This window comes from Chrysemys picta, chromosome 4 (assembly GCF_011386835.1).
Source record: "Chrysemys picta bellii isolate R12L10 chromosome 4, ASM1138683v2, whole genome shotgun sequence".
Lineage (NCBI taxonomy): Eukaryota > Metazoa > Chordata > Testudines > Emydidae > Chrysemys > Chrysemys picta.
Genome location: NC_088794.1, coordinates 82,372,259 through 82,398,090, shown reverse-complemented (window position 1 = coordinate 82,398,090; position 25,832 = coordinate 82,372,259). Strand labels below are relative to the sequence as shown.

The window sequence follows — 25,832 nt, the reverse complement described above, 5'->3', positions numbered from 1 at the left end:
AACGTTTCAGTCCTAATCTACAAGGCCCAGTACAGCATTGGCACAAACTATACCAGGAGCCACTGGGAGGATTCTGTTCCCACAGCCATTCAAGGTTCCCCCCCATAACACTGCAAACAGGAGAGCATCACTGATCCTTGAACTGTACTCTAGACTTGGCCTTTCCACTACCCCACTTCCATGTACAGAGGGATTCGCCTCCAAACCAGTGAGGAGCAGCATGGATCGTGAGACCACTGAGTCCAAACAAGAGCATATGGGTGTGTGAGCAAGCACATATGAGAGAGCCAGCATCCATCAGTCGTAAGGCCCCAATCCTGCAACTGGATCCACACAGACAGATGCACCTGTGTGGTGCCCTGCTGAAGTCTGTGGGACTCTGCGCAGTCATGGTGATCACTACTGGCTTGGGGCCTAAGGGAGCAGGGGAGACAGACAGGTGATGCTGCTGCTTGCAGTCTCAGAGAGAGGGGTTCTTGCAAGTGAAGTGGAGATTTAGTGTAAATTAGCAGGATGCTGCACAAAGACAGGCCCCACAGCTAACTGGTCTGTAAAACTGTAAACGCCCCTGCCCTACAACCTTGTGAATAGGTATCCACATCCCCTAGTCCCTGGGCTGCTGCCTGCTTCTTCAAGGCCATAAGGATGGTAGCTGTGACCTTTGGCCCTGCAAGTTGGAAAGGGCTGGAGTATAGTGGAAAAAAAACAGGGACAAAGCCTGCAGCTGCACCAAATTTTTCCAGCTTATTTTTATATAAAATGGGATTTATGCAGGAAATGCTGAGCAGCTCCAAAATGGCAGAGCTGTAATTCCTTCTAATATGTTAAGCCAGGCTTTACCCCGATCCCTCCCCCTGTGTAATTCCCAGCAGCCTGAGAAAGGCAACTGCATGCTCTACTCACCACCCCAGCATCAGCTGTACTGGCACAGTGGCCCTATGAATGATACTGGCAGTACTAACCAGCCCCATCCTGGGCCTGCTGAGATACTCCAGGGCCCCCTTCGACCTGTTGCTCCTGGCCTTTGCTGCCACCTGCAGGGCATTTCCAAGAACTACATTATCATAAGGAGAAGAATGGTGGGAGACAGGGGGAGTAGAGCTTTGCTTCTCAAAGGCATTATGATAGAAACAAAAGGGCAACATTTTCAACTGAAGCTGAAGTCAAGGGGAGCTGTAGCTGCTCAGCACTTCTGAAAATCTTAAAATCCCAGCCAATGGGAGCTGCGGAATCGGCACTCGGAGTGCGGGCAGCGCGCAGAGACCCACTGCCCCCCCCACCTCCCCCAAGGGGCCACAGGGACATGCCAGCCACTTCTTGGAGCGGCGCAGAGCCAGGGCAGGTAGGGAGCCTGCCTTAGCCCTGCTGCACCGCCAGACTTTTAGCGCGTAAATTCTCTCAGATTGGCTTCAGTAGCCTCCGGGAGCTAGAGCCTAATTCCAGGAGACTCCAGCAAAACCGGGAGGATTGGCAACCCTAGTTGAAGCAGTTAGTTTGCCGTGAATTTTTCAAAGGCTGGGCCACCACTTAGACCCAGAGATGCCCATCTCCTAGGCAGGGGGACCTAGTATTCAGCGATGACTGAGACAGGTTTAGGGCAACCTATTTATTTAACAAACAAGTCAAAACCCATATGCAGTAAACAGGATTGTTGTTACTGTACTCTAGCCTGGCTATATTTCCTGCTTCAGCCTCTGCAACTGGTTCTCCATCTCTGTGCATGAGTCAACAGGCCGTGTGGCTCTGGATAGCATTTTGCAGGAGGGATGGCAATTATAATACTCCTTGCTGAAGCTTAACGCTTTATAGCAGGCCTGCCCTTTACAATTTTGTCCTAAATTTCCTGCTTGAACAAATTCTAATAACTAGAGGGATTATCAACTTTTTACATATCGTTATGCTATCAACAGGTCTCAGACAATCTTTTTGACAATTTCAAGAGTCTTCCAGAGGTACCATAAAGCAAAATGTCTTTCCATTTCTTCAATGGCTTGTTCAGACTTTTTCATGTAGTCCAGAACAGGATCGATCCATGCCGGTTATTGTAAAGACAGTGTATCTGCTCTCACTCTGTTGGCTGCTTGTTTGCTCTCTCAGCCACATTCTCAGGTACCTTAGAGGACATCTGAGCAAAATGCTTTCACTTTCTGTTGATCATGAAATATGAATGAGATGACATTCCTTTAATCACTGCAGCCTTTATTGGCCACTAACTATCTTCTAAAATTCAAACATAGTCTTTGAGTATTTAAAAACAAAAGAACTATGATAAGGGTCTTCCTCCTCTTTAATAATTTTCTATTGGTTTTAACTTGTATGACCTATTTTCTGAAAATCAGTTATTTGCCATCCTTTGGTTATGCCTCGTGTCTGGTAATAGGCCATGTCTATTATACAAAAGTTTTGCTGGTGGTTTTTCACATTGCAGAGGTGTTGCTCTGGGTACGTCTACACTACGAAATTAGTTCGAATTTATAGAAGCCGGTTTTATTGAAATCGGTTGTATACAGCCGATTGTGTGTGTCCACACAATAAAATGCTCTAGGTGCTCTAGTCGGCGGACCGCGTCCACAGTACAAGGCTAGCGTCGACTTCCGGAGCATTGCACTATGGGTAGCTATCCCACAGCTATCCCACAGTTCCCGCAGTCTCCGCCGCCCCTTGGAATTCTGGGTTGAGATCCCAATGCCCGGATGATGCAAAACAGTGTCGCGGGCGGTTCTGGGTACATGTCGTCAGGCCCCTCCCTCCCCTGTCACAGCAACGGCAGACAATAGATTCGCGCCTCTTTACCTGGGTTACCTGGGTTACCTGTGCAGACAACATGGAGCCCGCTCAGCTGAGCTCACCGTCACCATATGTCCTCTGGGTGCCGGCAGACGTGGGACTGCATTGCTACACAGCAGCAGCTGCTAACTGCCTTTTGGCGGTAGACGGTGCAGTAGACTGGTAGCCTTCATCGGCGATCTGGGTGCTGGCAGCCGTGGGGCTTGCCTTTTGGCAGTAAATGGTGTATTACGACTATTAGCGGTCCTATTACAAGTCGGGTCATCGCACGTTAGCAGAGTCTTCCCCGAGCAGCCGATTGTGCAATAGGCCTGAAGACCATCGTCATACGCCGCCCCGTATTTGTTGCCAAGCACCCAGAAAGATGCCGAGGGCTATCAGTCACGCTGCACCGTCGTCTTAAGATGTAAAAAATAGATTTGCTCTGTATTCATTTGCTTCCCCCTCCCTCCGTCAAATCAACGGCCTGCTAAACCCAGGGTTTTCAGTTTAATCTGTAGCTGAACAGAGCTAAAGATGGCTCTGTTCTTGCATCAATTGCTTTTCTGAGCGAGTCCTTCACTGTACATTCTGCTAATCCATCCCTATCTTTGCAGAAACTTCTGAATTTCAACACAAATTCCCTATTCTTGAGGTCCCCTGTCCATTACTACAGACCATGGCATTTTATGGAATTCCCTGATATGCAAACATTGATTTAATGGGACTGAGCCAAATTGTATTGAAGTTGTGATACGTTTAAGTGTCCAGCTTTGGGAAAGTTGCTAAAATAGTCTATGATAAGGTCATCATGTTTTTTTCCAGAACAAACAAAACTAATTCAGACTGTGTCCTCTGTTCTCTCTGTTGTACATCTCTGTACTTCCAGCAGGTTTCACACACACTCACCATTTTGTCAACGTCACTGTTCTCTCTAGACAGAATAAGACTTCTCCCGCTTTTCTTGGCTTAGTCATTCCGAGGAGTATTTCCTCTATTTTTTCCAACTGTTTCCTCCCACCACTGGAGGGAATGACTTGTGGAATGGTACCTTTCTCTGCAGACTCACCTGTATGTTGGGAATGAGAGGGTGAGAGAGGTGTGGATTTCGCCTTCCATTACCTATAGCTTCTATTACTCCTCATAGCATTTCATCCTTAGTCGGTTTTCCTTTTTCTAGTTCATCCCATATTCTTAGTGATACAGCCTGAGGCTTTTATCATCAGGTTCAGATGGACTATCATGGCTTGTTCCAGGTCACCTCATGGGTCAGCAAGTGGAGCATGTGGTCTTTTTTTTTTTTTTTAATGGAGATATCCTAGCTCCTAGAACTGGAAGGGACCTTAAAAGATCATCGAGTCCAGCCCCCTGCCTTCACTAGCAGGACCAAGTACTGATTTTGCCCCAGATCCCTAAGTGGCCCCCTCAAGGATTAAACTCACAACCCTGGGTATAGCAGGCCAATGTTCAAACCACTGAGCTATCCCTCCCCCCTCTTGATAGTGCATATGCCACTACTTGACAATGCCAGTAACTGCTATATTCTTGACCGTGCTTCTCCACCTCCTTTTCTGTATCATAGTCATTACTTTATGGTCCATTTCAGGTTTGAAAGATACAGCCATAGAAAGACATGAGACTTTGTAAAGGCATACACAAGGCCTAGCATCTTTTGATTTGAAAGTTCTCTGACACTGTCATAGCTCTTGCAGCATATGTGACAGGCAGCCGTCAGTCCCACGGCTCCTTTTGAAACATCTGTTGAGTGTTTGAACTCTTCTGTGTTGAAGCATTACAGCACTAGTACTGAAGTCAGTACATATTACAAATCCTTTAACTCTGTTATATTCCAACATCCAGATCCATTCTATATCTGTGTGACAGCATTTTCTTAGGTGAGTTGTTTGAACTGCATAGGTGGATACAAGCTTACAGATCTAAGTCTAGATGCCTTGCAGTCTCAGAATGCCTTTATCTTTGGGTCTCTGCATATTCACTAGTGCTTGAATCTTGAGAATCTGTCACTTTTTGTGGTCCACTTCTCTATTCAGTAGGTGATTTCAGTAACTCAAAATGGACAGTTGGGCCCTATTGGTTGTTTCTTCTTGTGGTTTCCAGTCACCTCTGCAGTTGTCCCTGAAATTCAGTAGTGGAACTCCCCCAATTATGATAGCATAAATGTACATTTTTGCTCCTGAGAGACATTCCTGCATCTTGGACACTGTGCAGAGAAATACTTCCTGGTGCCAAATATATTCTGAAAGGCAAACTCACGAGGCAGGCAAATGGTACATTGAAAGTGTAAATCTGAAAGTTTTATGTCCAAAGTATCTGCCAAAATCCTGCTGATGCATCCAATTTGCTAAAGAATTTGGTTCCTGCCATCTCAGCAAATGTTTTTCTCCTTGTGGCAAATGTAACCTCCTCTTGTGATGTTCTTGTTCAGCTCCTTGGGTCAACACCAAGTCTCCCTTTTCACTCAACAGTTACTAAGGAGTGAACCCTGTCAGTTGATTCTCCTGTTCTATGAATGATGCTGTCTGTCATGTTTTGCAACTTTTTCTCTGGTTTCTGTAAGAACTTATCTGCTGGCATGTATAACAGACTCCTGGCCGCCTGTAACTATCTGTGTCACCAGGAGATACCTCTTCTGGGATCACATCTTCATGTGATGCAGTTAGTGCTTTTTCACATCCGGTTCAAGTTTAATACCTGTTATTCTAATTCCCTATGGCATACACCTTTTAGGGTGACTAGATGTCCTGATTTTACAGGGACAGTCCTGATTATTTTTTTTTAAATATAGGCTCCTATTATCCCCCCACCCCCTGTCCCGATTTTTCACATTTGCTGTCTGGTCACCCTAACCCCCTTGGTCAAGCCAAGCATCTCATGTGCAGAAATAAACACCTGGTTGCTTTCTTCAACGAACTACTACAAACTCTTGTTTTAGTGTCTTGCCTCTTAACTCCCCCAGGACTGGAACTGGAGTTGACAGCCTTATGTCACCTTTGACTTTTCAAGCTGTACACTTCCTTTAAACCTCTCTATTGCCATTTCTATCATTGCTTTCACTTATGCTCCTGGGGTGCTTTTGTACATTCCAAGTAGGCCATTTGTGCATATTTTTAGTAGCCATTCTTCCGGGTGCAAGGTTCCTTTCTTAGTTGTATTTATGAATAGCTCATTCTCAACCTATTTACCATTGTGGGCAGCATCCAATACTATCTGTATGGCCCTGAGGATGTCACATGGGCCGCAGCTCTGTGCTGATTGGGCTGCAGGTTGAGAAACACTGCCCTAGAGGAAACCTCAAATTCCACTTTTAACCGGCACGTTTTTGCAAAGTGGTTATTACAGATTTTACACATGTGTATACATTACATGACATACAAAACAACTACACTGAGAAAATGTTATGGCTGCAAAGTCAAGCACACCACTCAGAAGTTAGGAATTGTCAGTGGAATTTGGCCCCCTGGTGCATATGCCTTATGACACACACTTTAATTACATGATCATATACTATTTATTTCCACAGATCCCCTGCCTCCTTCAGTGCACAGGATCCCAAGTCAGTGTCCAAGTGCCTCCACACCATCCTGGCCCCTCGTCCCTTGGACCCTCTCTTTGCTCTACGTCCCAGTTTACACTCCTGCCCCCCTCAGCACCCCAGCATCTCATTCCGCTGCATGCACATCAGGCTCTGCCCTCATCATCATCCATGCTGCCTTGGTACCAGCGCAGGAAGCACTGAGAGCACAGAAAAGTGTCTCTTTGCTCTCACTTCTCAAGTCCTGAGACACCATGGCCCTGCCTGCAAGTCCTGAGACACCATGGCCCCTAGCCTGCAAGTCCTGAGACACCATGGCCCCTAGCCTGCAAGTCCTGAGACACCATGGCCCCTGGCTGCAGGGAAAGTGCTGCTCAGCCTCTGTAGTCCTGGGCTGGAACATGCAAAGACAGTTGGCACATATGAGCATTGAGGGGCTGGAGCAGTCTCACGATGCACAGACTCTCCAGAGAATTTAGCTGCCAAACTCTAGTATGTTTCTATTGAGTTTGTGCTAACTGATTTCCAGAGGCTCACAATTTGGCCAAATTTGGGTGGATCTTCACAGGAACAGCAAAAGGCACATTCCTGATGCCAAGGTATCCCTGACAAATTTCAGGTCTCTGGGTCAAAGTATAGAGGCACTAGATCTCCTCAACAAAATGGCTGTAAGAATTTTTTTATAAATGGACAAAACAATGTACTTTTCCCTAATCTTGTTCCAAGAAACCACTGAACTGTCTTTGCAGAAATTGTTTGGAAAATTTCAACCTGAGACTGATAGACAACATGACGAATTTCAGCCCAGATGGTTAAAGCTTGGCAACGTTATAAGTGACTGCAAATAGAGTCTTATAATGGCAAGTGTTGGCATTTAAGGACTATATAATGGCAGCCTTACTCACAGGTGTCACTATCTGCACCCCCTTTAATATCCTGAATATTTTCTCAATACCGGATTTCCTCTCTATGCTAAATGCAGCTGCCACATTGCTTACATCCTTCCTTCTTTGGTTTCTCTTACCCTTTTATTTTTGAAAGCTTTTCTTTCCTTCCTGCCTGTCTACCTACCTACCAACCAGGTGCACTGAGTCTTGCTGGCACTGAGCTTTGCTGGCCTGTATTTACATTTCTAGTAATTTCACTGCATGGCAGATGAACAATAGCCAAGAACTGCTTCAGTGTCAAGATTCTCTAAAGTGCCCTGCATTTTTGGATTCCCAACTTGAAACACCTTAAAGTGGCCTGATTTTCAGAAGACACCCATCCTCTGTAAAACAGGCCCCATTAAGGTGTCTCAGATTCCAAAGTACCAAAAGTTTTTGTGTGGCCAAAGTCTTAATCCCTGCCTTTCCAAGTATCAGGTCTATGTCCCTCTGTTCCTTTCATGTACCTCTTTACAGACTGAAGAGTTTTGGGGTCCAACAGTAATGAGGAAGTCCTGATAATCTAAATTCACAAAATTGGCTTCTTAATTTTAAGTCTGGGATGAACTCTTAACATTTCTCCTTCTTTGTGACTCCTTACCCAGAAAATCCATTTTTCATATGGAACATTTTTTTCTAAAGACACAACGATCCTCACACCTGTATATTACTTCTTCAAAGCTTTCTTCCCTTTACTATGGAAGACATCGTAAACATCCCATGTTTCCGCTACTGCTCAACCAATGCAATTTTGCACTCATCCTCCATTTTACTAGCCACTGTGGCTTTCACAGACAGTTCAAATGGCAGTTTGAATCTTTTCCAGGTCTCCTCAGCATTCCCCAGAATGTTTAAGGCTGGTGAGGGATTTACATGTTGCACATCGACAGGTTTCAGAGCAACCATTTTTATTTCACCTGTCTCCTCACTGTAGTCAGCATCCCTTTTATGAAACATTTCCAATCTGCATCCTCTTTCCCTGCATTCACCTGCACTCGAGAGAGAGAGAATCTGTGCAAGTCAACAGGACATGCAGCACTGCATGTTGCAACTTACAACTCCTTGCTGAAGTTTTTAACCCATTATCGCACCGCTGGCACATCACTAGATTGCAGCTAATACAAATTCCTGCAGCAAGAAGAAGATTAACACAACATTTATAGAGCACCTAGCCTCTTGATGATAGGGGCGGATACAATGTTTAGTTCTAACATACAAACAAAGGCGGAAATTCCCAAGTCTTGCCTTACCATTTTATCTGTCACCAGCAACACCATAAAACCCACCCCCTCCACAAAGACCAGAGAAAACACATGAATCCTTCAGCTTGAAAGTCAAGCAACTTTGGCTCTGTCAGACTAAGGGAGAAGTGAAGGTCAGTTCCAGAGCTGAGGGACACTCCCAGAACCCCCCTGACAGCTGCCCCATCTTTTAGCCAGGTGGTTGTAAGCTCAAGCACCTCTGCAGATCTCAGCAGTCCCAGGACCCCATGAAGAGAGGTAGCTCACTGCTAAAGAGGTCCCAAACCACTTAGAGCCAGATTTTCAAAGGTGTTTAGGAGCCTAAAGGAGCAGATAGGCTCCTAGTGGGATTTTCAAAAGCACCTAAGCAGGTTAGGTATCTAACTTCCTTAGGTGCTTTTGAAAATCCCACTATGCCCCTATATACCTTTGAAAATCTAACCCTTATAGGTCAAGAGCAACACCTCCAACTCCACCTGGAAACTAATTCTAACCAACAGAGATCCCCTACCACCTGTGCAATGCACCCTCTCTGAAGCACAGCTTAATAAGTAGGCAGCTGCATTCTGTACCAATGCCAGGTCCCACATGCTCTGAAGGTGTAGCCCATGCACAGTGCATTGCAGCAGTGTCACCTCAGGATGCCACGGGCAAAAGATCTGTGCACTCTTTATACAGAGTATACCCAATAAAGAGTGCTCCTCACCACAGGGAGCAACTGGGATCTAAACAGCAGCAATGATCCTTAGTCAAGGAGGGGGTTGAGATACCTTCTGCTATTGCTTCCACTGGCCCACAAAAAAAATTGGCTGATCCTCAGGCAGCTTTGCCCTCAGATCTGATACGTTCTCTGTGTTGCCAGACAAACAGAAATCCAGAGCTGAGTGTCTGTGCAGCCCACACCTCCTCAGTGAGGTATGACAGCCCACTGTGAAATTGGATATCAGGCTAGGGCAAAAACATTCCAACTGCTCCCTATCCCCTATCACATCAGATTCCAGCTCCTCACCCACATACAACTCCTTACAGAATATCACCCTTCACCCACCACTTACATTTCTACCACTACCCTACGCTCATCCTAGCCCCTTCACTGTCTTGGATTTGCTTCTTCACTTGTTGTGTGCCCTGTATACTTGGAACTTCATCAGATTAAAAAAGGATTCAACATTTAAATAGCTAATGGGAACACCCAGAATTACATTAGCTAAGGTTAGAAACATATAAGGACTATAAATCCTCCTGCTTCAGCCGAACCAGCCACTAACTGATGGGGTAGAGAGGAAGCTTCCCCCAGGAACAGGGGCCTCTTTGATTGTCCATTTCAAGGTTTCTTGCACCTTCCTCTGAAGTGTCTGGTACTGGCCACTATTAGAGACAGGATACTGTACTACAAGGACCACTGGTCTCATCTGGTATGGTACGTCCTATCTTTCATTGTTTGTCCAATTCTCTCCTCATTCAAATCCCACTAAGATCTTCTCCAGAAATGCTCCTCCCCTGAGCTCCTGCCTGGGGACAGGGGCATGTCTTTCACTTGTTCTCTGAGGGGTTTATTCTAGCTGCAGAAGGCTAGCTCATTAGTACCTTGCTCCATGAATGAAACAGAGAAAAGGCACAGACATAGCAAATCCCCAGGCCTGCTTCCAACTGCTCAAAGGGCTTTCACCTTTCACTTCAGCCACCCCCCCACTCCTCCCAGTGAGAGGGAACCATTCTAATGGTGGCTCAGTCATGGTGTTGCTGACAGGAACTGCCAGAGCTTGGTGCCATGGAATCATAAGGACATCAGCCGGAATCTTACAGATTTACCTGAGATGGTTTCACATGCAGTTCCTTAGGTACCAGGGCCTGCAATGGGGTCAGACTGAAAGAGCTCTTCCTTGGGCTGGGAGTAATGGAATCTGTGCCAGGGTCAGATGGGGAGATAGCTTGTCAGGATGGGGGTAAGGATAATGGAGTTTTTCACTGGCATCAAAAGGGACAAGAGGGCCATCAAGCTGGAAGGTGGGAGGTTAATGGGTCCTGTGCCAGGGTCAGATGGGGACAGACTTCCATTGGGCTGGGGTAAAAAGGGTCCATGCTGGTCACAGAATTCGACAGCATGGCCTGATGCTGCCTTATCATTCATACGGATGCAGCTGATGGATACTGCAGGCAGGGCCGGCTCCAGGCACCAGCTGAGTAAGCTGGTGCTTGGGGCGGCAGATTGTTGGAGGCAGCATTCTGCCCAATCCTAGGGCGGCACGGCCGCCTTTTTTTTTTTTTTTTTTTTTGTTCTTGTTCCGCTCCGGCCGCCCTGTAGTGGGCGGCGGCCTGGAGAACCAGAGCGCCCTGCAGGGCAGTCCTCTTCCTTCCCTCCCCGCTGACCGGAGCGGAGCCCTCGCGGCAGGAGGCGGCGCAGCGGGAGGGGCCGCGTGGCAGTGCCCCTGCTGTAGCTCTGGCCGCCCCCTTCCCGCCTGCTCCCTCCCCCTCTCCCCCCCAGCTGGTGCCCCTGCTTCCACGCTTCGGCCGCGCCGCAGGTTTTGTTGTTTTTTTTTTTTGCTTGGGGCGGCCAAAAAGCCAGAGCTGCCCTGACTGCAGGGCTTAGTTGCCAGGCTTCATATTGATCCAAGGCCACAAGCTGGGACCTGCAATTTCCACAAACCGCACCAGTGTATTCAGAATGAAGTCAGACAACTTTGTCCCTCCCCCCAGGTCCCTGGTTCCCCACTCCACCCCATCGCCAAGGGCTATTGGCATCCTTACCCGGGGGGCCAGGCTGTCCTTACAATGCAGGCTGATTCCACACTCATCGGTGATTTCAGAGAGGTCTTCATCCTCAAACTCCTCAAGGCTGATGTCATGGGTGAGCCTGGTGGAGGCAAAGACCATGCAGTTACTGCCAAACAGACATAACCTGCTAGGAAATGCCCAGAGAGCTGTCTGGGCAGCGTCAGGCTCCCAGCACTGGGCCCATGAGGAATGGTGGGAGGGTGCATGACACTTACAAGATGCATTGTGAAATGGGGTTCATACCAGCAGGGATCAGTGTACCTGGGCTAGGAAAGAGGGATTGGGGGCAGTTTCTCTGGTCTATATTGGGAAGACGTGAGATCTACCTCTTGAATGGGGATAGAGCCCCCCACCAGCTCTCTCGCTCCCACAGTGCCAGGTTTGGATACAGTCTGTGGTGACCCTGCTGGATGCCTGCTGTCGAGGTGTCTTCAGCATTGCTCTTCATCAACAGGGCCCAGAAAGCTGTCTCTCAAGGTGTGTTGGTGGGGAGGCAGTGGCCAGACCCCTTCTCGGACGATCAGCACGTGTACTGATCTAGAGAGTACTGTGTGGGGGTCTGATGCTCTCCAGGCAGGGCCTTGTGGCTTCCAGGGAGAAGAAAGCTACTGTACACATTTCTGCTGGACCTGGGCTCAAAGAATACCAGCCACTGCACACAAAGGAAAATACAAGGGTGTCCCAAAGTAGGAAAGGGGTGGGGAAGGAAGTAGAGGGGGCAGGAAGAATCTGCATTCTCCTGGCCCTATTCCCACCAACAACGCATAGCTAGGTGGAACCAGAGAATTAACATTTTAGGAACAAGATCCTATATTAGGAACACAGGCTGAGATGGACGAGGATTCATCTAATCCAGTAACCTACTCTGACAGGAGTCAGTGGCAGATGCTTCAGAGGAAGGTACAAGAAATCCCCATAATGGACAATTATGTGAATCATTTGCCCACAGGGGAAACAACCCCTGGCAGTTAGTGGCTGGTTTATGCTCTAAAACACAGAAGATTTATATATTTCCCCTTTTTACATTTACTATCTAATGCCAATATCCATAAAAATACTTAATTCTTTTTTGAATCCATCTAAGCTCTTGGCTTTCAGTGGTACTTTGTGGTAGTGAATTCCACAGGCTAATTGTGCCTTGTTTACAAATGTATTTCCTTTTAGCAGTTTCATTGCATGCCCCCTTGTTCTTGTATTCCGAGAACATGTGAACAGGAGCACCCGATTTCCCTTGTCCAAATATTTGTTATTTTATATCATATAGCTCCATCATATAGCTCTCATCTAGCATGTCTCTAAACTGAGCAGTCTCTAGTCCCATCTACATACAAATTTGCACCATTTGGACTAGAGATGTGGTTTTAAACTGATTTAGTGGAACTTTGTTGTAGAGACTGTTATTTCAGTTTATGAGTGGCTTCTTTTTGTCCAGAATAATATGTTTAAAAACAGATTATGGTAAACCAAAATAAGCTACTCTTAAACTGAAATCATAGTGGCTACACAGGGGTTTGCAACTGTTTAAACTTAAATCAGTTTTTAAGCCAGTTTAGTTAAACCGTTGCAAGTTGTGCGTGTAGATAAGGTTGCAGGCTATTTTCTCTACTCATACAGAAGAGCATTTTCATCACCAGTGTCTGAATCCAGCTGGGGCAGAGATTTTGGCCAGAAAACCCCAATGGCTAACATGGTCCATGGAGAAGAGAAGGCCCCAATATTGGAGTGGAGAGGAACAGAACCAAAGACAAGGTCACTCTGGGGGAGTCCCATGCTGGGATCTTGAAGAGCAGGAAGGGGAATGGGTTAGGGTTCCAGATGATACAAGTGAGGAAGGGCAGGGGGGATACTTACATAATCCACTGCTTCTCAGAAAGGCCAAGGGTCTTTGAAAGACCAATCTCACCCTCCAGGTTTGTTTTGATCCCCATCGGTCCTGGATACCAAGGCAGCAGCCATGCCCAAGAGCCCTTTTTATGCTCCTTGTATCCCACTTGGAACATCCAGAGTTATAATGCCAGAAAGCAGGAACCCGCCCCACCCTACCCCCATCATGTCCTTGCTGAATCCTCCTGAGACACCAAGGCAGCAGCAAGAAACATCCTTCCCCCCTGCTGGTAAGAAACTCAAGGGAAGAGCATGTCAATCTGTCCACTCCTAGAGAGACAGGGCAGAAAAGGGGTGGGGAGGGTAATCTCCCTTCCTAGGTATTTCTAAGCATCTAGCTCCCCTCCCAGGGTCCCTTTCACATGCAGCCTCCTGCCAGTGTCCAGCAGTGGGGAAGATGCCATTTTGGGCAAGGGTATTGGAGCAAATCTCTGTGACTTTTACTATCTGCACAGAATAGACAGGAGCTGGGGGAAAGAGAGCCTGCAGCACAGCATTCCCTGCGGCTGATCTTTATTGCAGGGGTCGGCATTTGCACTGCTTCCTCAGCTGCTCTCAACAGATACTAGGGTTACCATATTTCAACAAGCAAAAAAGAGGACGGGAGGAGCCCCGCCCTAGCCCCGCCCCTCCCACTTCCCGCCCCCCCAGAACCCCCAACCCTCCCCCCGTTCCTTGTCCCCTGACTGCCCCCTCCTGGGACCCCTGCCCCTAACTGCCCCCCGGGACTCCACTCCCTATCTAAGCCTCCTTGCCTCTTGTCCCCTGACTGCCCCAACCCTTATCCACACCCCCACCCCCAGACAGACCCCTGGGACTCCCATGCCCCATCCAACCACTCCCCACCCCCTGACAGCCCCCCCCAGAACTCCCAACCCATCTAAACCCCTCTGCTCCCTGTCCCCTGACTGCTCCGATCCCTCTCCACACTCCTGCCCCCTGACAGCCCCCCCAGAACTCCCAACCCATCTAAACCCCTCTGCTCCCTGTCCCCTGACTGCTCCGATCCCTCTCCCCACTCCTGCCCCCTGACAGCTCCCCCCCAGAACTCCCAGCCCCCTACCCCCCGCTCCTTGTCCCCTGACTGCCCCCTCCTGGGACCCCTGCTCCTAACTGCCCTCCAGAACCCCACCCCCTACCTAAGACTCCCTGTTCCTTGTCCCCTAACTGCCCCCTCCTAAGACCCCCCCCAACTGCCCCCCAGGACCCTACCCCCTACCTGTACCCTGACTGCCCAAAACTTTCTCCACTCCCCTCCAAAAGCCCCCCCCCCCGTTTCTTGACTGCTCCCTGTCCCTTCTCCTGCCCCCCCTTACCCTGCTGCTCAGAACAGGGTGTTGGGCTCTGTGCCAGCCGGACACATGGCTGAGCTCCCCTGCACAACACAAAACCCGGTCCCTGGCCCTGCACAGGGCTGCCGGAGCGGGCTGCAGGAGGAGGAGCTGCCGGCCGGCTCAGAATGCAGGGAGGGGGGGGTGGGAGGAGGAAGCTGCTCCGGAGTCCAGCCCGGGACTTTCCTGCAGCCTTCCCAGCCGCTCGCTCTGCCGGGGGAGGGGGAAATCCCGGACATTGTGAGTGCTTTACAAATTCCCCCCGGACGCTATTTTTAGCACACAAAAGGAGGACATGTCCCGGTAAATCCGGACGAATGGTAACCCTAACAGATACCCCCTCTCGGCTTCCTCTTCACAGGCCTGAGCCTCCTCTGCCTTACAGCCACCTGGTGTCACTTATCACACGGACACAAAATGAGCATGAAATGCTGGCATTCTGATTTGGGGAAGTTTGACACACACTGAACAGGTGTAAGTGATGCACAAGGTGCCAAATTAGGGGGAAACCAGACCCCATGTTCCCCAGCTGCTTCCCCCTCGGCCTGCTGTTTTGTAGGAAGTGGGGAGAGAAGGTCCAGCAATGATCCTTCAAAGCATGAATCGATTCTCTCTCCGGTTACACAGGGTCAGACAAGATCTGCCACTAACACTCATTCTCTCAGGCACTGCTGAGAGTCAGGGCCCTGGGACACAGGCAGACAGAGAGAGACCCCCTTGTAGCTGAGCAAAATGGGGCCCTTACAAGATCCACAACTTCTCAGAAAGGCCTCTCAAAAGGCCATGGCTGCCTGCACTCCAAATGCTGCAGAACTGACCTCTTGGGGTGGCCGCTCCAGGCCTGCCCAGTGGAATGGCTGGAGAGCAGAGAATGCGCAGCTTTCTCTCTGGGACAGGGTGCAGCCTAGAACTGTATCCGAGGGCTGCTTGCTGCAGTAAGCACTGGGGAGCCCACAGGTTTATAGCTAGCCACGGGAAGCAGAGATGCCAGGCCAGAGCTTGGAAGAATCACCTGGAGGCACTAGGATTTCCAATCTCGTCAGTCCTCCCTCTCCATGAAGCATCTGCATTAACACTCCCCTTTCCCAAGGAGGCTCCCCTGCTCTTACCCCTTCACCTGCTGCTAAAATAAACACATTTCCAGCAACTGCTCCTGCCTCAGGCACTGAGGGGCTTCCTGCCTGTGAGCTCATGATTGCTCTGATGGGGAGGAAACAGCAGTCTTGGTTGCTCTGGTCTCCTCTATACCCAGCTACCATGCAGATGATAAACTATGGGCCAAGTACGTACCAAGTTCACTCCTGCTCTGTAGGCATCACATGCAGAAGGAGGAGGTGCACCCCGAGGTGCTTGACTGCTTCCCGGCCCTCCCTTCCCACAGTTCCCTACCATTTCTCCCACTGATCCTCCAGCCAGCTCTCCTCTTCTGTGCTCGACTCCATTCTCAAGGCCAGCTGCATTTAAGAGGAACCCCTTCCTTGTTGTTTCAGGGCCCCAGGGAGAGGAGCCAGGCTCAAAGGAGCTGAGCTCTGCGTGTGCTGCCCCTCTGCCTGCCCCAGCTCAGAGCCCGTTGCTTCCTGCGCCACTCTCTGCCTCCCCACTGCGCAATCTAGGGGAGCTCATTAAAAATAGATTGAATCAGCTGTCTTGGAAAAAAAATAACCCACTGAGCTGAGATGGTGCCAGGCCCTGCACTCTGCCTGGGCTGCTGAGTCTCTCAGCCAGCCAGCCAGCCAGCCAGGCTCCTGCTCCCCCCTCCCCCGCCTTATCACCAGCAGACAGGGTAGGGGGCATTGAGTTACCACGTCATTGATACCAGCTCTGCTGAGCCACCTTCTCCTGCCCTTGCAAGGCCCCTACTTGGTCTAGTCAGCTCTGCATGGACCACAGTCCCAGGTGGGAATGGGACAGTCTGCGGTTTTTACTTGTCAATGAGAGAACCATCATTTCATCTATAAAAAGAAATTTAAAGGGGCAGCACAGTATTTAGACACACATGAAAGTGCCTGACAAGGACAAGGTGGGGCTGCTCGTGTTTCATGTGCTTTCAGAAATGATCTAAATCCCCAGATTTTCAGCCTCTCCCCCCCCCCCCTCACCTCCCTCTGCTGGCCCATTCTGGGTCTAGTCTCTCTGCCCAGGGTCTGGCAATGGTATGGTCCAGGATAGCAGTGAGCACAGCCAGCTCCCCGGGGATCAGGTGCTAAGGTTGGGTTCATTTCAAGCTTTTAAGAGAGCGGAGGGGAGTTAGAACAACATCAACAGCTACTCTGGTAATCATGCATTCAATTCCACAAGTTTAACAGGAACAAGTAAGATCTGCCCAATGAAAGCCTCACAATAGAAAGATCTCTTGCTGCCAGTGGGCCCTGACACAGGGAGACCAACAATCAGGGCTTGAAACACTTACCCAAAACATACTAGCCCTAGGACTAATCTTACCATACAGGGCAGAGACCCTGTGTTGTAACACCCCCAAACCACACCCCTTGCGAGTTAAACCAATTAACTATGTGTACTTTTTAATGAGTGCTGCACTGAACTGTTAAATCACTAATGAACTTTCTATGTAATACCCTTTAAAAAGTGTAACTTACATAATCTTCCTGGCTTTAATTCCATTTCCCCCATCTTCTTTCTTTCCTATAATAAATCATGAGGCATCTTTTCCTGTATTGTTTTTGGTGTCTATTTCCTCTTTTCCTTCTCTCTCTTCCTTTCAATTTCTCTCTAATTTGTTTTCCCATCTCTCCCTCGTCCATCCCCTCACACTGAGATGTCTGGTAACATTTCCAAGCCCAAGGGGTCAGAGGACTAAACATGCTAAGCTAAAGATCAATGAGAAGATGTGGGCAGCTCACTGTCCAGTCAAAAGCAACCCCATTCCAGCTGCTGGGAAATGGGAGGTGCCGGAACCTCGACCATGGAGCTGTCCCTGGACTCTGCTTGTCATAGATTTTAAGGTCACAAGGGACCATTATGTTCTTCTAGACACTGACTTCCTGCATAACACAGGTCATATAACTTCACCAAGCGGTTCCTGCTGCATCAGATCCATAACTGGTGGTCGAGCTAGAGCAGAGGGTTTTGAAAGACATTCAGTCATTATTTTGAGACTTCAAATGATGGAGAATCTACCACATCCCTAGGGTAATTCACCAAGGGAACAGTTTATCTCACTGTTAAAAATGCACACCTTATTTCTAGTCTGAATTTGCCTAGCCTCAGCTTCCAGCCATTGGATGTAATTATACCTTTGTCTATTGATTAAAGAGCCTTCTGTTATAAGCAGTCTTCTCCCCAAGTAGGTACTTGTAGACCATGATCAAGTCACCTCTTAGCTTTCTCTTTAAGTTAAAGCTAATTAGAAGGGAGCTTCTTTACTCTCGCTCTCTCTAAGGCAGGTTTTTCAGATCTCAAATCATTCTTTTCTGAACACTTTCTAGTTTGTCAGCATCATTGTTAAAGTGTGGACACCAGAACTGGACACAGTATTCCAGTATTGGTCATGCTAATGCCAGATACAGAGGTAATAACACCTCATGATCACTTGATTATCTACCATCACCCCAAAATCCTTTTCAGACTCTCTGTTTTCCAACTTATAGTTACCCTTCTTAAAACTCTGATTTACAGTCTTGTTTCCTAGATATACTTTTGACTATATTAAAACTCATGTTGTTCAAGTGAGTCCAATTTCCAAGTGATCCAGAGTGCTCTGTAACTGACCTGTCCTTATCATTTACTACTTCACCAATTTTTGTGTCATTTGCAAACTTTATCAGCAATGATTTTCTGGCAGATAATTGATAAAGATTATCAAGGGCTCACAGGCTCCATCTTTTATATCAGCTAGCAGGTGTCTGATACATTTTAAGTCCCTCAGCTGATGGAAGGGAGAAAGAGCTCTCTCCACCTATTTCTCCCTGCCCCTCCCACTCAGAAACTTCCTGGCTGCTGCAAGTGTAGGTCTCCATTTGCCCACATCCATTTTTGATCCTCCTCCCCAGTGACTAGCTCCTACACTTGCCTCTGCTGCTGCTCAGAGCTTCCTCAAGTACTAGCAGAGTGAAACAACCCTTCTTTCAATCAGTTTCACTGCTGATCACAAAAATCTGAATAGCTGCTGTCAAACCCAATAAGGCTCTGGTCAGTTTTCACTGCGAGACATCAGTCTGAAAACTCAGGCAGATATAGTTGCATCAATTATACCTAAGTGACTTGAAGATTTTCCTCACAACCATATGAGCTAAAAAGTTTGTTTTTTAATGAAAATTCACATTCTGCAGAAGTTGAAGGCATTCACCTCGAGCAGCTTCCTATTCACCCTAGGTGAGGGGATTTTTCAAGCCCTGCTAACAATAATAATAATAATGTTTAGCAGTTACATAGCATGTTTCACCTTTCTGGTGCTCACACTGACAGCCCCCTTAAAAGAAAGGAAATATCATCTACATGTTACAGGTTGTGAAACTGAGGCAGAAAGAGTAGAAGGGACTTGTCCAAGATCACAACAGCAAGCCAGTGGCAGAGCCAGGAACAAAACCCATAACAATCCTGTCTCCCAGTCCCATGCTCAGTCTGCTAAACCACGCTACCTTTCAGAACCAAGAATAGGACCCAAAGTCCCTGCATGCTCAGTCCACTAGACCAGTGTTTCTCAACCTTTTTGATACCAGGGACCGGCTGCCTTCCTAAACTGTGTCAGAGAGATCTCAGGGACTGGTGCCAATCCACAGACCGGCCGTTGAGAAACACTGCACTAGACCACACAGTCTCTCTGCCTCCTCATTCTGAAGAGAATAAGGAAGTAGATCTAGACTTTGTGCAGCCCATGAAGGTAGTAAGCATGATGGCTACTGGCTTTACTGGGTAACTCTTTCATAGTTGTCCCATCTACCCACCATTCTTTGGAGTGGGGAGGAGGAGGAAGAATATAAGGCAGTCCATGACACCCCCTCCCCCCCCAACACACACACTCCACAAGATGAGCGCTTATGCAGGCTGATGTGGGCAGGGGTGAGTGGGCAGCCTGGTAAATTGCCATTTTAAAACATGTTCCTTTCCATTAATTTTATCATCATCAGAGTCATAATTCTTTGTATTATTTCATGGACCAAGACTGCACCCACCCAAATCCTGTCAGCAGCAAAAGATTCAGCTGTCACGTCCCTAGCTGCTCTTCTCCAATCGCGCCTCACTTTAGTAGGTATGTGTGTGTTATGAAATTAGCCTTCACTCCTTGAAAGGCCCAAGGTGGAATAGCAGGGAGTGCTGCAACTCAAAATTGAGGTGCATTGACAGAGCTGTCCGTGGTGCTTTTGCATTAAAAACTGGACACCACCCTGACTCTTGCGAAATTGCAAAGAGATCTTTGATGAACAGAAGCATTCAGGACTTTTTTCTGATATTCCATCTGCAAGTCAGCACCGTACTGGGGCATTCAGTCCAGTGCTAGTTCAGAGGGAAACACCTTTGTGGCTGGGCTCCAGTTCCTTTTCCCCCACACAGGAACCAGAGGGTCTTTTGCTTAAGCCAAAGAGAAACATCCTCAGAGAAGCCTAATTTTGTAGAGCATTAAAACAAATGCCCTGCCCATTGCCTCTGAGCTGACTACTCAGACACCCCAACACATACAACAGACAAATCAATCTGTAACACAGGGCTTGATTTCCACCTCAGCCTAGACTCCCCTGAGCTTCTTGGGGAAATACAAAGAGGTTCACTCCCTTTTCCTAGAGACAGCCCTCTCTTTAGAAGCCCTTGTAATAGGAATGCTGCCCATCTCCCTTTGTTATAGTCAGACTCCCAGAGGGATTCAGGTATTCTCTCTCAACTTCCCTGAACCATGCAAATAGCTCCCCTAGGGGGTAGCTTTCCCAGGAGCCCTGCTGTTCAGCATCTAGATTGATGCTATGGCTCTTTATTAGGAAAGCTGGAAATGGGTGTGCCTCAGGGCCAAAAGATCTCTGCCACACACCATCCCCTTCTGTTACATTCCTAACACCACTTTTTGCAGCATCTCCTCCAGTTTTTTTCTGGATGGCTCCCTTCCGAGTACTGGTTACCTTCCAAGTTCTTCTCAGACTCAGTACAGAGTGATTTGTCTGCAGGCTGCTAAAGGGAGCTCCCCTCCCCCCTCCACTTTCTTCCTTCTCAGACCTTGTCACTGCTACGGACAGGGGTCAGATTCATTGGTGCTCTGCACCTTATGCAGTCATTTACACCAGTGCAAAGTAGGTGTAAAACACCACCAAGTCAGAATGCTTACCCAGTGGTGTCAATGACTACACAAGGTGCAGGGTTGTGGAGAATTGGGCCCGGGGCAACTAGCAGCTGCGAGCTTTGCATAACGCTTTACACCCCACTCCTGCTTTAAAAGTGAAGCTCTTACATCAACTATCAAGAGCTCCTTTAGTAACAGAATTTCAGGTGAAGCATCTCTCACTTGTCCCCATCCCTATCCCCTCCTCCCTGGGCACAGACTAGGAGACACTAACACAGCTGCAGCAGCCTGACTCCTGTCCCAACTCTAGGGTGAGCACTGGACAATCCTTCCCCAGAGGGCTGGCAAACAGCTCTAGTGCAAAACCCTCTGTGAAACTCACCCTGCTGGGCCCTCATCCTGGCTCAGACAGCCCTGATATACTCTATCCCTGGCCTGCACAACTGGCCATCCCCGACATGGCCACAACCAGACTACAGAAGTATTAGCAGCCACACAGGAGCCTCTTCCTCCAGCTGACAGGTAATTTAGAGTTAGAAAGTCCAGTGAGTGGCAGGAAAAGTTTCTGACATTAACACTGCAAAGAAAGGTATCCTGCTGCCTGGTCAGGTGTCTCCTTAGTAACTAGGGTTGACTGGCCCCTGGGCTCTAGCCCTTACGGGGGCAAGCCACCCTGTTATAGGATAGAAGCAGGAATTGGAGGATGAGACAGTGCAAAGAAAAACTTAATCATAGAATATCAGGGTTGGAAGGGACCTCAGGAGGTCATCTAGTCTAACCCCTGCTCAAAGCAACTTGGGCTGAATCTCAGGAGCTTCTTGGCAGTGGGGTATGTGAGGCTGTGGGATCGTCTCCTAAAGAAGGGGATGGGAGCCCCATTGCTTGGGATATTTAAAGCTGATGGGGGCACAACCCTGGAGAATAGATTGTAGGGACCAATCCTGCCTTGGGCCCAGGGGACAAATGGAACCTAATGGGACTTTTCCATCTCTAATGTCTAGAATTCCCCTCACTGAGACAAGGTGACCACCCAAGGAGGCTGCCCTAAAAAAGAAGGGCCTCATCCCACACTGTTGCTTCCCAGACCCTTTTCAGATGATGCGAGGCCTTCATACTAGAGAACTAATCAGAACTTCTTGCCCCCACTCATAGCCGCAAAATGGAGACAATCTGGCAGTGCTGATTCTCTTAGGTATTAAAGGGGACACACTACCTCATGGCTCTGCTGTCCTTTGCTGGGAGCCTGTGTGTTGCCATTCAGAAAGGGTAGGAATAGCAGCAGGAAATGTGGGTGGGATTCCCCTTGCGCCAGAAGCACAGCATTCACATGTCCTCATGGTTCATTCAGCACCTCACTTCACCCTTGACTGAAGTCTTTGCTGCCCTTTTCAGCCCAGAACAATGGAAGCCCTAAGGCAACCCAAGAGTGGGAGGTCTCTCCTCTCACAGGTGCTGGAGCTGATTACAGTAGAAAGGATGGGGTCGGGGGGGGGGGGGGTGGATGCCTGTCAGTGACTTTTTGACTCTGTCACCCCAGATACTCTCTGTTTACACAGCTTCCCACTCCCCAGTGCTTACACCTGCCAGATAACACACCCTGGGAGGGAAGCAAGTGCAGTGTGTGTGTGTCCAACTCCCCCCCGCATCCCTAAATATTGCAACATTATCTCTGGGTCTTCAAAATTCCCCCTTAAGTTCAGAGACCTCAGAATTGTTTCCATCAATCTCAAGAACTTGATCCCAAACTCCGGGCTCCTGGAATGATTTGCCCTAACTTCAGAGACCCCTGAGTTCTCCTCATTAAATCTCAGGGCTCTGACACCTCCCCGTACAAGGTATGACTATTCCCTGCTCCCTTTCCCATTAAAAGTTGCTTCCTGAGAATTTGGACTCCACTTCTGGACACCTGGTCAACAGAAGGAGCTAGCACCATGCTCTTCCTTCCCTGGGTGTTGCTGTTTACATTGGAGAGGACAGAGCCCAGGAGACAAACGTTGTATCTAGGACAGCAGCACACAGCAAACCCGAGACTGTCACGGGACCAGGCTGAGCTGAGCTCTGCTGCTCGGCTCACATTACCCAGCTCTGTGGCTGAGCCTTTTCTCCATGGTGGACCTTTCCAGAGGCAGCTTTAATTGCTTAATTTGCATGGTTTATGCAGCCATGTTGCATGCAATGGCTTCAAACAAATCAAACAGGCAGCATTAGAACTAAAAGGAAGAGAGGGGACTGCTGTTTACAGAGCCCCACAAATCTGTTTAGCAGAGGAAACTCCAGAACCAAATGACAGTCTGCACAGGGGCAGGGCCCTTACAGGTAAATCACCCAGCCTCACAATGCCCAAACAACACATCAGCTTCCCCTCCAAAATGATGGCAGATAATCTCTTTCCTCAACTCTCAGACCCCTGGACTCCCGACAGAGTCAAACGTGAAACATTTACCTCCGATCACAGGTGTGGAGCATCTCTCCTGCCCCCCAGAATCTCTCAGCATAAACAACGCAGTACAGATCTCACCTGCCTGCCCAGCTCAGACCCAATTCTAGCCTTAGTGCCCCACCATTCAAGACACACACATATGATAACCAGAGAACAACTGCTCAGAATTTCAGAAAAACAAATGACATCAAGCCCACCAAATAGGAGGAAAAAATAGTGACAGGGCCTATATATGGTCAAATGCCAGGCACTGCCCCTGCCCCACGTGCACCTCTTTGCTAATCCTGCTCTCCAAAAGTCATTGGCAGGCATCCTGCCCCCCAAGCCCACCTGTACCCTTATCTCAACTAGGCAGCTGTAGGTTCTTCAGTCCACCTCTGCTCCTGTCCCTGCTTCTGCCTGGGGCTGTCAGGCCATATTGTGAACAGTTTCACAGCCTTCAGATTAAAGGGCTCCATGTCCCAGATGGATGGGGGTGCTCAGTATTTCTGAGAGGACCAATTCTAAATCCGCAGCACCCTCCTGGGTTTGTTTTCTGTTTCAGGTCTGTACCTGGGGTAGGGGTCTCTGAGGGGACATAAAAAAGGGGTTGTTTGAGAGGAAGGAAATATTTCCTGGGGAGGAAGGTTGTTTTGGGGAAGGGGGGGTGTTTTTTGGGTGTGGAGGAAGGCTTTTGAGTGGGGTGTGTATGTGTGTGTGTGGGGGGGAGGGTTGGGAGAAGATGGGGGAGGTGTTGGGGCTTGGGTGGGAAGTAGGGAGGATTTGGGAGGCAGTGGGGGGGTGAGAGGACTGGAGGTAGGTGTGTGAAGAGTTGGGTAGGAGGTGGGGGGTATTTGGGGGAAGCATGTGCAAGACACGTGAGGGGGATATAAGGGGAGGATTTTGGGGGGCAGAAGGAAGCTAGAGGAGGCTGTGGAAGGATTTGGGGTTGGAGGTGGGGGGGGATGTTTGTGTTTGCAGCCCCTCCCTACACAAAGCCGGCAGGGAAAACAGGGCCCCGAGCCCAGCCCTCCCCACTAGGCTGCAGGCACAAGCCCCCGCCTCCTCCAGAGAGCAGAGCACCGCCCGCGGCAGACACCACCTGTTCCAGGGCAGCCGGCTCCTTCGCAGCTGCGGGCGGGGACAGCGGGTTTGACCCCCTGGCCTGTGGGGAGGGTTACACTGCCCCGAGCCTGCTGAGAGGGGACCTGGCTGGCTGAAGCCCCAGGCAGGCATTGTTCCACCCCGGCCCCCGCCCAAGGCAATGCAGCCTGTGCGTGCCCGCTCGGGGGAGGGGGGCTTACCCCTTCCCTCGCCCAGCCTCGGGGGGGAGCGGGCACCGCCGCCTGGTTCCCAGCCTCGGAGGGAAGTAGCCAGCAAGCGGCGGGGGCTGCCGGCGTCTGCCCGCGATGGAGCAGAGGATGCAGCAGCAGCCTGTGCCCAGCCCGGCTCTGCAGAACAGGGATAGGTGGGGGAAGGGGCAGGGCTAACGCGATCTGCAGCGAACCCCCCGCCCCCCGGGAAAGGGACTGAGGGGTTTGGGGTGGGGGGAGGCTCCGGTACCTGAAATTGGGGGGCGAGGCCAGATGCAGCCCCAGGAACGGAGACGATCCGGCCGGGGACGTGGCTCCTTTCTCCCTCTCCGCCATTCTCTCTCTCCATGCAGGCGGAGGGAGGGAGGGGAGATGGATGCTGCTGATGCTGGCAGGGGAGGAGAGAGCAGGGCCGCCAGACAGGAATTCACTGGGGGGCACCGGGGCTGGCAGGAAAGGGCGCTTCTGAAAGCCAAAGCCGAGGAAGCCCCCGGAGGTGGCAACTGCAGGAGAGATGCCCCCCACCTGGGTGCTGCAGCCTGGCTCCCCCTCCAGCCGGCCGAGCTGCAGCAGGTGGAGGGTGCCCAGGAGTCCCACGGGGTGGGGCAGCTACCGGGCGCGTCCTGCTCCTCGGGGAGCGCCCAGGACAGGCGGGAGGTAGCGGGGTGAAGGCTGAAGCAGGAGCGAGCAGAGCTGGCAGGGAGGGGGTGAGCTGGCAGAGGAGGGGGAGGGGCAGAGGATGGGAGGGGATTGGACTGGCAGAGGGTAAAGAGGGGGCTTGGCAGGGGGTGAGGAAGAGAGGTAGCAGGAGCTGAGGAAGGGAGATTGACGTGGGATGAAGTGTTCGGATACTCTGTGAAAGGCTCCTGGGGAGGTGGGGCCTCTGAAGTAATGATAGCTCCTTTACAGAAAAAGCAGGTGCAGTGTCTAACATCTTGAGGATCTAAGGCAGGGGTTCTCAAACTGGGGGTCGTGAGGTTATTACATGGGGAGTCAGGAGCTGTTAACCTCCACCTCAAACCCCGCTCTGCCGCCAGCATTTATAATGGTGTTAAATACACTTCTACCCAGATATAACGCTGTCCTCGGGAGCCAAAAAATCTTACCGCGTTATAGGGGAAACCGCCTTATATGGAACTTGCTTTGATCCACCGGAGTGCGCAGCCCTGCCCCCCCGCGCTGCTTTACCCTGTTATATCTGAATTCGTGTTATATTGGGTCGGGCTAGAGGTGTATATAAAAAAGTAATTTTAATTTATTAGGGGGGTCACACTCTGAGGCTTGCTATGTGAAAGGGGTCACCAGTACAAAAGTTTGAGAACCACTGATCTAAGGAGTGGGAGGGGAACAAGGAACTACTGACCCTCCCCCACAAAGTCAGGCACCTTGGAGACCCCC

General features: G+C 49.5%; 1 protein-coding gene across 9 annotated transcripts in view; it reads right to left on the bottom strand.

The window, feature by feature from the left end:
• Nucleotides 1–25,234, bottom strand: part of MAPK8IP1 (mitogen-activated protein kinase 8 interacting protein 1) — a 49,838-nt gene extending 24,604 nt beyond the window's left edge. Inside the window, exons 1-3 of one of the 9 annotated variants that reach the window (XM_065592837.1) lie at nucleotides 24,685–25,229; nucleotides 21,916–23,709; nucleotides 11,235–11,340 (exon numbers count right to left, since the gene is read on the bottom strand). In XM_065592837.1, the coding sequence (XP_065448909.1) occupies nucleotides 11,235–11,340; nucleotides 21,916–21,959 (150 nt within the window). In that variant the 5' untranslated portion in view covers nucleotides 21,960–23,709; nucleotides 24,685–25,229. The other 8 variants (XM_065592836.1, XM_065592834.1, XM_005302235.5 and 5 more) reach the window with 8 other exon arrangements.
• Between the last annotated feature and the right edge of the window lie 598 nt (nucleotides 25,235–25,832).